The following is a 12,062-nucleotide window of genomic DNA, read 5'->3' as shown; positions in this document are numbered from 1 at the left end:
TAATTTTATACTTTTGTACTTTTATAATTTTATACTTTTATAATTTTATAATTTATAATTTTATAATTTTATAATTTTATACTTTTATAATTTTCTAATTTTATAATCTTATAATTTTCTAATTTCCTAATTTTATAATTTTTTAACTTTTTAATTTCATAACTTTTTAAAATCATAATTTAATAAAAAATTAATGTTGGAACTTAAAAAAATGTGAAAAACCATAATTCTCATAAGGATGTTTTTATCAGTAAAATTAATTTTGTATTAAAATAACTCATCTAATAAGAATAGTCTTTACAATTCTCTATCAGCTAGATTCCCATACATACAAGGAAAATCATATATGTATTACAAGATATCAAATGCTTGTCAAATATGTAAAGCTAGCATATACTTGTTGAGTACTCGTAATGCAGGCATAAACCCCACTCAAAGTATGATATTAATTACTGGTTTTGCATTCTTAGACAATTCCATATGACTCTATATCCATATCTCCAATGACCTTTGTTTTTGCATTATGTTAAATTTGTCATTGACCCATAAATTATTAATCCAAGATCCTAATTCCCTATTGTTTCTTCCTTCTAACAGACATGTCCCTGCATCATCAAGATTCATGCTAATTCTACTCGATTCCTTCAAGTTTCTTCATGATTCTTATTTAGAATCTATATAATGTCTTCCCACAATCCTCATCTTTTAGTAGTAACATTGAAGCTCATTGTATCTTTAATCCCTAATCGTCCTTCTTAATCCTCTTTTATATATGTTTTTCCATCTAATTTATGTTATTTTCCTTCTCTCTCACTCATCCCCATCCGAACAAAAAAATTTCAATGCTTTTCCTAATTGTTTTACAAACAATACATGACATCTTAACGAAAGAGATGACATAAAAAGTAGGAAAAAGTAATGCAAAAATAACATTTTGGCAGATACAAATGATGGGAGAGAAAAATTTGTGGAGGATTTTGAAGTTTCGGAAGCCATGGTTACACAGATCTGCTCTGGGTACGTACATGTAAACTGAGATGAAAGAAAGAAATTCATTATATGGAAAAGAGAACAGGAGAAGGGTTTATATATATACAACATCATGCATAAAATAAAGAAAGCAATACTTAATTTTAAACAATCCAGTCAAAAGGGATGACCAAAACGAGCTTTATCACAAATTATGATTACTATAAAAAAAAATGAAAAATGGTTCCTAGGTTAGAAAAAAAAAGTAAAAGATAAAGCAAGCGAGAAGAAAGGAGAAACATAGGTTAGTTTCCTAGGTTAGGAAATAAAGGTAAAAGAATGGTTTAAATCACTGTGTTTGTTGGACTCAGTTATTTAAATTGAGTTAATAAAATAAAAAGAAAATAAAAAATGGGAAAGAAGCACACACACACTGTTTTTTCTCTCTATCTCTCACACTACACGGACCTCCCTTCGTACCTTTGACAGGCGGCGCCACTACCACAAAGTCGTAGAAAAAGTCTCACCCTCTTACCTTCTTCCACTTGTCACCACACTCTCTTGCTGTAAAAGAACTCATGCATTTCTCTCTCTCATCCACAAATACTCTAACTAAAAACAAGGGCTACTAGCCCTTAATTTTCACTACAAGAATAAACTCCACCCTTCTTTTAAATATTAACTCACTTCCTCCTCTAATCTATCTGTCTCTCTTTCTTTCTCTCCTCTCCCTCCTTTTTTTTTCTTTTTTTTTTCTTTTTTTTTTGACATTCTCAACTTTCAACCCAACCACTCTTGGAATTTTATGGCTCTGATATTGGATCAACAATCAAACTTCAAGCACTTTTGTAAGATTTGCAAGAAAGGTTTTGGCTGTGGAAGAGCTTTGGGAGGACACATGAGGGCTCATGGCATAGGAGATGAAGGTGGTCAAATGGATGATGATGATCAAGCTAGTGATTGGGAAGATAGGTTAGGTGGGAATGTGCCACCAAGCAACAAACGCATGTATGCTTTGAGAACAAACCCTAATAGGCTAAAGAGTTGTAGGGTATGTGAAAATTGTGGCAAGGAGTTTTTGTCGTGGAAATCTTTCCTTGAACATGGAAAATGCACCTCCGAGGATGCTGACTCCTTTGTCTCCTCTCCGGGTTCCGACGCCGATGACGGTGGCATCGCTGGTGGCGACCGAAGAGGATGTGGATGGTCCAAAAGAAAAAGGTCTTTGAGAACTAAGGTTGGTAGCTTCAATTACAATTGCCCATCCAGCGAGGAAGAAGACCTAGCAAATTGTTTAATAATGTTGTCCAATGGCACTGTAGATCCTCTTGCGCCCGAGCCTGAAGAATCCTGTGCATCCGCTAGCAAGGAGGAAGAACAACGGCGAAATCCTATGAATTTCATTGCACCATTGTCGTACAAAGTTAATAATAACAACAACAACAATATTCACAACATGAACAACCTTGTTGACAACAAGGCCAAAGGGATTGCCAAGGGTTTGTTCGAATGCAAAGCATGCAAGAAGGTTTTCAATTCACATCAAGCGTTGGGTGGCCATAGGGCAAGCCACAAAAAGGTTAAGGGTTGTTTTGCTGCAAGACTAGACAACCTTGACGACAATCTCATCACCGACGATGATGTAATCACACACGAAGAACTCTTCCCCACAAAATCAAACTCCACCCTCCAATTCGAGCATGGCTCCAACCCCACGTTGCCCTCATCTTCTTCCTCCAAGAGAAAATCGAAAGTTCATGAATGTTCAATTTGCCATAGGAGTTTCTCTTCGGGACAAGCTCTTGGAGGACACAAAAGGTGTCATTGGATCACATCAAATGCACCCGACACCTCGACGTTAACGAGATTTCAACAATTTCACGACCACTTGGATCAAATACCCAAGTTTGACACCTCTTCTGAGCCTCTTGATCTAAAGTTAGACCTTAACCTTCCTGCACCTTCCAATGACCTTGCAAGAAGGAATGTTTCTACAGAAATTTACTTGCAGCCTTGGGTTACATCAAAGGATGTTAAAGATGATAACAATACCCAATGTCAAAGTCTCCATATCAATAACAACAATGTTGACATTGACAACAACAACGACGAAGACAAAAACACAAATAACCCAATGCAAAATGTGGATAATGAGAATGATAATAAGATCAAGTTGGCCAAACTAAGTGAGCTAAAAGATATGAACGTTGGAGGCACTTCTTCACCATGGTTGCAGGTGGGAATCGGTTCGGCTGCCACTGACGTCACAACTGATAACTCCTGATATATATACTTATCACAAACCATTTTGATAATATAACTAAAGTGTGTTTGGATTTAAGTTAAAAAATTTTAAACTATTTTTCAAGCCTTATCACAACATGTTTATACATACATTTTTGTTTTCAATTGAGTTTAACTCAACTTGATTTTTTAACTACAATTCAAACACACATTAAAGTTATGTTTTCATCCTTATTTCATAATCACCAAAATGTAAGTAATTTAACCATGACTATCACACTTAAAGTTGTTAGTTTATCATACATATATATGAATATACATACAAACATATATAACTCGCCATTTTTTATATCTTTTGTAAAGTTTATTTTGCATATCAAGAAATTACTCTGAATAAGATTGATATTTACAAAGCATCTTGTTCATTTTATGTTTGCCTGTTTCTCAAACAATTTTTTATTACTGGTTCACCCTTGGCTAAAATTATTAGATTCATGAGAAAATACTTAGTCTCGTACATTTAATAGAAATTATTTTACCATATAAATATTTATGCTTTTGGCTTTAATAATTTTATCATATTGAAATTTATACTTGCGGTTTTAATTATATTTTTATCAGTGAGATCATATATACATATTTCCATCTCATTTCCAACTACATTATTTTCTGGTTTTGATTTCCAGCGTATAGAAATATCTGAAGTTATCTTAAATTGTTTTATATTATAATATAAAATATTATTTTATTAGCATTAAATAGATTAAAGAAATAAAGTGATTGTGTATCATCAATCATTATGTTTTTTCCTATCCAGAATTGTCTCATCCTCGAGGTATGTTCGGTTGTGCGTTTTCACTGATACAATTTTTTATTGGATTATTTATTTTATTCATATAACTATTATACAACTATTTATGTTTTTTATTTTAGTTTTAAATTTTATTCATATTTAGTGTTATATCGTAATATAATATTTTTTATTGATAAAGTACCATTTTCTTTTTTCTAATTTCGAGGTTGTATTATTGCATTACTTTTTTAAAATTATTTTGCTTTTAGAAACAGTTCCTTGTTTATGAACCTGAAAAAATAATAATAGCCACAATTTCAGTCAATAAAATTTATAAAAAAACTAAGCGTGTGTTCGTTTGAATGGAATTCACTATTCAAAGGATGAAATTACGAGATAGGAGGTGTTTTCTTCAGAGGATTTGCACGGATTGTTATCAGCTGATTTGTGAGATGGTACTGTTAAAGGCATCTCGCTAATGTGAGAGGATTTGAGCTGATTTTTACAACAAAGACCCTTGTGCCCATGTACTTTCAGTTGAATTCCAACACACAAATAAATGAAACATAAAAATTAAATAACCTACACACTGTGCATATGGACGAGAAAGAAGCGAAGAAGCCATGCACTGTGCTTTCACGAGTTGTACTGCAGCCATGTGATGACCCAGTATCCACTGTGCTCGGCATGCATTTCTTTCTTTTCCACCATGCTTTTGCAGCCCTTTATAGTGGCGAGATTCCCTGCTTTGACAAAACCATTCACTGCCATGAACTGCACTGCCATGGACTGCAAAGGAGAGAATCGTGGCATAGTTTGAATCTCAAAAGAAAGCGTTTGACCAGAAAGCCCATTAATAAGACGATGCTTGGTAGATAAGTTTGGTGTGTGTATTAAATCATGCGTGTTTACATACAAAGGTAGCCAACTTTGAAGAGATTCAGTTTTCACAAGCTTTGCGCGAGTCTATGTGGTGAAGTATTGGCTTGCGATGGACGACGTGTGGACCAGAGGTATTGTTTCTCTCCATTTTTGATGTGTTGTTGCAGGTATAAGACTGTGATAGCAAAGGAAGAGCACTGGCATGCATGGGAGGAGGATGAACGGTGTTGATGATGAAGAACGGTGTTGATGATGATGACAGAGACGATGCAGATCGTGGAAGGAGGGATTGAAGAGGTGAAGAAGTTGTGTGTGTATCCGGTTCCAAGACCAGGGTATCCGGTTCCAGCATGGTTAAGGAGTTGCAAAGGAGGCGTATCCGAATACAAGGTTGCCGTATCTGGATCCACCTTCTTCAACATTTTCCATGGCAGACGTATCCGGGTCGGCCTTCTGCAGCGAGTTGTCGTATCCGGATCAAGGCAAGCTGCGCGACTTTTTGAGGTTCTGCCGGCGTCGTTTCCGGTTGGCACTGTGTGAGTCGTTTGTACATGCGTTGCTGCGTTCCTTCGTCCGTCCATTGCTTAGGTCGACCACGTCAACCTTCGTCCATGGAAGCCATGGTGGCTTTGGTGTTGACGAAAACGGCGCAGATGATGGGTGGTGTGTTCTTACAGGCAGCAGTCATCACAGACAGAGACAAAGGTGGACAGGTTGGAAGCATTGAAGACGAGGTCGATCCGGTTCCATACGTCGAGTATTAGGTTGCACAAGTTTGAACCATTGAAACATCACTTCTATCCGGTTGCAGCTAGTAGTATTGAGCCTTTCCAGGCATTGCAGAGAGGTGCCATGGTTGTTTAAGCATTCGACGAAGCTGCAGAAGGAGACGTTGGAGAAGGAGACCAAGCTCGAGTGAATCATCGTCCTCCATGCATTGGAGTCCATGTAGGTATAAAAAGATGAGCACCCCTAACCGTATTGTTGTGATGCAGGTGTTCAGTGCTTGGAGGTATTGGCAGCGGGGTACATCAAGGTGCATGTAGGTGGAGGAGAATTCGGAAGGTGGTGGATCATTTGTGTGTTGTGTAGCCTAAGCAAGGTGGTGGACATTGATCAACATCATTCTGTTGAACTGGTATTATGTGTTATTTTTTTTCCATAATGAAAGAAGTTGTTTTGTGGATGGTAGTGTAAGAAAGTGTTGTTAACATGTTTTCATTCCATTTGCATTTTTTGAAAAAAAGGCTATGGTGGGTGGTTGGTTGTGAAGTTCGTTGATAGAGCTGCATCGTTGAGTTAATCTGTAAAGTTGATCCATTTTTATGTAAGTTGGAAACATTATTTATGGTTTGTGTGCATTGTTGAATCATTTTATTTCATAATAATTTGATATATGTTCAGACGTTTGGTTCAGATTTGAATATATCTTCTTCAGAAAAGGAGAAAGTGTTGATTGACGACCTCAGTGCCATTACATTATAATTTGGAGATTTTTGGCCGCATTGATTCGGAGGTTCACTCAAATAGTTTGGGTCAATCTTCAAGAACATTTTCATAAGTCTTTAAGAGGTATATCTGAAACCATCTTTGATTTAATTTTGTATATGAATATATAAATATGTTTTATGCTTTTCGTTTTTTTATAACTAATTATATATTACAAAAATTAACGTAGCGTGTTATGTTTATTGTTTTTTGTAACTGATTATATGAATATATATTGTATTATGATTATGTAATGTAATCATGTATTATGTTTATTTAATGTATAATCTTTATTTAATGTATTAATGTATAATAATTATTTAATATATGAAGATATGATGTTATTATGTATGAATGAGGTGTGTTTATTGAATATATGAATCTATGATTTTAATTATGGTATGTATATTTGGTTAAGTAAATATAAATGGAAGAAGAATTAGATTTATCAGATATGGAGCGTGAAGATATAGGTGATGATGTGCTTGGCGTAGACTTCAATATTATCTCAATTATACGAAGACACTTAGAAATAACCATTGCTTTGGCTGCGGTAACAATGTTATGCATTGTTGCACACGCATTGAGTATATTGGAAATGTACTCGAGTGATTCTAGTAGTGTAAGTATTTCCCTACCAGAAAGAGATCGTCGTAGGGAGAAATTAATGTTATATCTTGTGCACACTAATCGGTGCCGCGACATTATTAGGATGGGTCTAGAGGCATTTATTAATCTTTGTGAAAGACTAAGATCAACTGGGTTAGTTAAGGACAACATTCGGTCGACAGTGGCGCAACAAGTGGCTCAATTTCTTCATATAATTGGCCATAATGTTAAGAATCGAAGTGTCAGTTTTTTCTTCCATCGATCGGGTTCGACAGTTAGCAGACACTTTCACAATGTGTTGGATGCAGTTATAAGTTTGGAATTTGAATTTCTCATTCAACCCTCAGGAAATGAGGTTCAACCATATATCTTGAACAACAATCGATTTTACCCGTACTTTAAGGTACCGATTTAAAAACAGTTGTATACTTTGTGTGATTAAGGTATGATAACAAATGTAGACTTTTATCATGTCTTCATATTTTTATGTTTAGGATTGTTTAGGGGCCATAGACGGTACTCATGTTCGTGTAAAGGTTCCAAGATCTGATGCTCCGAGATTTCGAGGAAGAAAAGATTGGCCAACTCAAAATGTGTTCGCCGCGTGTGATTTTGACATGAAATTCACATATGTTCTTGCTGGGTGGGAAGGCACTGCATCGGATTCAAGAATTTTAAAAAATGCTCTTGATCGAGATGATCCGTTAGTTATCCCCCAAGGTCAGTGTCCACATTGCGATGTTGATGACTAAATAGCTCTATATGTGACTACTGACTAATTAGATGTACATGTGCAAAAATGTAGGAAAATACTACCTCGGCGATGCTGGATTTATGTTGAAAAGCACAGTTTTGACTCCATATAGAGGTGCCAGATATCACCTTAAGGAATATACACGCAGAGGACCACAAAATGCACGCGAGTTGTTTAATCATCGACATTCATCGTTGAGAAATGTTATTGAAAGAACTTTTGGTGTGTTGAAAAAAAGATTCCCTATCATTGCAAGTGGCACTGAACCACACTATGAATTGGAGACGATGACAGAGATTATCTTAGCATGTTGTATCTTACACAACTTCCTTCGTAGCGTGGATCATGATGACTCATTACTTCACGAAGTTGATAATGAGTTGACTGAAAGAGAAGAGCATAATGTTTCATCGTCTCAAGTTAGGGAAGAGGATCATAGGATGGGTAGTAGTATTAGGGATGCCATAGCAGATCATATGTGGCGAGATTATCAGAACTCTTAGTTATTGTATTTTATTTTGATTGTATGACTATTTGTTGTTATGAGTATGAGAATGAAGATTTATTATGGATGTTTACTCTTAATTTCTAACTATTTTGTTTATCAAGTAGGTATAAAATGAATAGAGGTAAGGCACCCGCCATTGAGTCCTCTGGTCCTACCAGAGAGTTCATGAAATGGACTGAGGATATGGACGCACGTCTCCTGCACTGTATGATTGAGGAATCAAGAATCGATAATAGGGTTGATGGGAGTTGGACATCCCAAGCGTATACTAACATTGTTGATTATCTACATGTCTATGGGTATGTCGCCATTACAAAAAATAATGTTAAAAACCGTCAGAAAGTCTTGAAAGATAAATGGCGTGAGGTTCATGACCTCTTTTCTGGATTAAGCGGTTTTGCTTGGAACCCCATTACTATGCGATTTGATGCAGAGGACGAAATCTAGATGGACCTCATTCAGGTATATTAAAATAAATACAAAGAATTTGGCAATATTTTATATCACATAATATGAACAATTATATTTGTCATGTTTATTGTGCAGTTGAGGCCAACTGCCGCAAAGTGGAGAGTGAACAGTATCCGCCATTACGATTTAATGGTGGAGTTATGGGCTACAGATCGAGCTACAGGGAGCGGTGTTCGGACCGCTCGTCAAATATGTCGAGGGCGGGATGCGCCTCGTGTTAATGTTGATCTCAATCAGAATATTGAGTACACTCCTGAGCAGCCTGATTGGATGGGGTATAGAGACCCAACTCCGCCATCACCTCCTCCCTCAGTTGATGAATACAATCCAGGTGGGATTCAATCTGTGCCTTCAGTCCCATCCGGTGGGACTTCATCCTTAAGAGGTTCAAAAAGGAAGGCAGCTACGATAGATGTTGTTGAATCCCAATTTGAGAAGTTCACTACCAGCCTGGACGATTTCACCAATGTCCTTAGTTCATCAAATGTTCATTTTGGTGTTATTTCTAATGCAGCTGTTGAACAGGTCACAACCATGAAAGAAAGGAATGAAATACTACGTTGCTCCACAAGCTACACTTATACAGAATCTGACATTTATAATATGCTGACTGGTATGAACATATCTGATGAATCCCAATTGGACCAATGCTATGACTTCTTATGTGAAAAGCCCAAATGTGTTAAGAAGTTGATGGGACTTCTACCACACAAAAGGTGGAATAAATTATGTCAAATGTTCTGCAGCGGTGATTCTTAGGCTGTATTATGTAACAACTTCTATTACATCCTTATTATGCCATGTACTATTTGGATGTAATTATGACTTGTTAATTTGGATGTATGACTATTGGACATTATTGCTATGATAATTATGTAATGGTTTCACTTTGGTTGTAAGTATTTTTAATATTGAATACTTTGTTATCACTAACCTTGTTATTCTACACAATATTGTTTTGTTGAAGAAATTCTTAAATGACCTCTTCATCAACAAAAAGGCCTAGAAAAAGTCGTAAGGGAAAAGAAACTCAAAATGAGGCAGCAGATGCAGTTAATATCAGACCATTTGTTGAAGAACAATTAGATCAGCGTCGTTTTTTCACTCACAGCCATCAAATGGAAAACTATGCAGCTGATTTCTACACTAGGAATATTGTTCTTCCAAAGATAATGAATTTTGAATCATTTGTCGGTTCAGGATTACTTTTCCAACATAATCTTCTATTTCAAGGGGTAGTGGAATTTCTTACATTGCAGGGACCCTTTTATCCAGACTTAATCAAAGTTTTTTTACTCAAATTTGAAGATTTCTGGAAATGGATATTTGATCAGTGAGGTGAACAGAAGAAGAATTAGATTGAAACTTGCTGATTGGTTGAATGTTGCTAATATGAAATATGAGGGTCAAAAGTTGTCTTTTTCAAATATCCCAGATGACTTTCACTGTGATCGGGAGATGGTAGTTGCTACTATGGTTAGACCAGAAATGCAGGGTCAACGTGTTAAAATAGTTGGGTGTTTGAATATTAATGATAGACTTCTGCATTATGTTATTGTGCACGTGCTGACTCCACGACCTGCAAATTTTGCAAAGTTATTGCAAGAGGATATCTTCATGATATGGCTGATTAAAAATAATGTAGCTCTCAATTGGCTTCATCACATCATGCAACATATGCTTAAATGCAAGGCCAGTGACACACCCCTACCATACGGTGTCCTCATCACACAGATAATGCAATATTGCGGAGTACATGTTGATGGTGATGCCACCAGGCATATTGGGCCAAGACATCATTTCTCAATTAACTCTTTGAAGAGATTGAACATTGTTAATGTGAATGGTGTTTGGCAACACGATGATGGCGATGATGAAGAAGAAGACCAACCACAGCATCATCACAACCCTGTGCAACCTCCTCCAGAATTTTCAAATCCTAATATGATGACTCAGATATGGGAGGGGGTACAAGACTTGCAACAGAGAATGCAGGGTATGGAACAAATGCAAGTGCAGGTTGAACATATTGAAGATAACTTGGCAAACCTATCCCTTGACATGAATCGCCAATTTGCTCACCTTAATCAAAATGTTAATTTAATTCTTCACAATTTAGATGATTAAGCCCATTACTATACTCAGAATGCATTACATGACTTAAGTGTGTTAATTTCACTTATTTGTTTGAAGACTTATGCATTACTTATTTTTGAATGTTATTATCTTTGACATGAATTTTCATAATTTTATTTATTGCTCAATGAAATTAACTGCAAAATAGATGGATTCTCGAATCATAGATGAAATCATAGATGAAGTGCAACAATTAATTAATGAAGGAAGAAGACTATCTGCTGCTGCTATTGAACGACTAACAGAGGTCGTGGAGCGTCAAAATTCCCTATCAAATGCTACCATTGAACGACCTAATCCAACAACACAAGAAATTCAAAACTTATTACAGACTATGAACATTGAAGATCAAAATTTATTCAGACAATGCTTCGACTTTTTATCTTCGCATCCATCCTATACAAGACGTCTAATAGGGATGCCGCAACAATATCGTTTCAATGCATTGCAACGCTACATTAATGAAGCAAGGTCATCATGAACTATTAATAATATAATTGTATGTTATTATGTTGGGACTTCTTTTTAGATCATGTAATATAATAACTTCTTTTAATTATAAGTTTGTTTAAAATTAATGAATTTGACTTTCGTAGACAAATAAATTGATAGTATTTGACAAGAAATTATATTACAAACAAATACTACATTCTTAAAAATATTTATTTTACTTTATTATAATTTTTCAATATTTTAAAAATTAATTTGACTTATTATTAATTAATTTCCTTTCTTTAGTAACATTTATACATTTAAATATAACATTAAAAAATAACATTTTATATTACTAAAATAACTAGGGGCATTTTGGTAATCTTTCATTTCTACCAATTAAACAAATTTTTTAATTCTATCACATCAATCAAATCCTACACTAATTCTCAGAAACTTTACCCTCAAATCCACTCTCAATTACCCACAAATCTACTAAAAAAAACAACAACAAAATTACCCTCAAATCCACTTAAATCATCTCCCCCAAATCATCTCCCCCAAATCCATTCATAAGAACACAACATAAGAGATAATATATATTATTATATTAATTTGCAAGCCCTTTTCTATAAAACCTAAGTAGCAAGGTCTAATTTGACATCTGATCTAAAAACCATCAATCACATGTGGTCGTATGGAAAAATCACTGAAAGAAAGAAAATAAAAAGACACAAAATATTTGAAAAGACCACCCAAACCAATAAACACTCCCA

General features: G+C 35.3%; 2 protein-coding genes across 2 annotated transcripts; both read left to right on the top strand.

Annotated features, from left to right (window-relative positions):
- Positions 1 to 1,774: 1,774 nt before the first annotated feature.
- LOC106753055 (zinc finger protein ZAT1-like) lies at positions 1,775 to 3,253 on the top strand. Its single transcript, XM_014634842.1, has one exon. It carries the CDS (start codon positions 1,775 to 1,777, stop codon positions 3,251 to 3,253), a length of 1,479 nt encoding a protein of 492 aa, XP_014490328.1.
- A 3,550-nt stretch (positions 3,254 to 6,803) lies between these two features.
- LOC106753054 (putative nuclease HARBI1) lies at positions 6,804 to 8,242 on the top strand. Its single transcript, XM_014634841.1, has 3 exons — positions 6,804 to 7,388; positions 7,480 to 7,705; positions 7,791 to 8,242. Exons 1-3 carry the CDS (start codon positions 6,804 to 6,806, stop codon positions 8,240 to 8,242), a joined length of 1,263 nt encoding a protein of 420 aa, XP_014490327.1.
- Positions 8,243 to 12,062: the final 3,820 nt, after the last annotated feature.

The sequence above is a fragment of the Vigna radiata genome, unplaced genomic scaffold (genome assembly GCF_000741045.1).
Source record: "Vigna radiata var. radiata cultivar VC1973A unplaced genomic scaffold, Vradiata_ver6 scaffold_91, whole genome shotgun sequence".
NCBI classification, from domain to species: Eukaryota; Viridiplantae; Streptophyta; class Magnoliopsida; order Fabales; family Fabaceae; genus Vigna; species Vigna radiata.
Note: the sequence above shows the minus strand (reverse complement) of the source record. Positions and strands in the feature narration are given on the sequence as shown.

What these genes read in the sequence shown, in the direction of transcription:
- LOC106753055 (XM_014634842.1), top strand. Translation starts at nt 1,775, where the DNA reads ATGGCTCTGATATTGGATCAACAATCAAACTTCAAGCACTTTTGTAAG.
- LOC106753054 (XM_014634841.1), top strand. Translation starts at nt 6,804, where the DNA reads ATGGAAGAAGAATTAGATTTATCAGATATGGAGCGTGAAGATATAGGT. An exon ending in GATTTTACCCGTACTTTAAG is followed by an intron (nt 7,389 to 7,479) that starts GTACCGATTTAA and finishes TTTTATGTTTAG; the next exon opens with GATTGTTTAGGGGCCATAGA. An exon ending in TCCGTTAGTTATCCCCCAAG is followed by an intron (nt 7,706 to 7,790) that starts GTCAGTGTCCAC and finishes GCAAAAATGTAG; the next exon opens with GAAAATACTACCTCGGCGAT.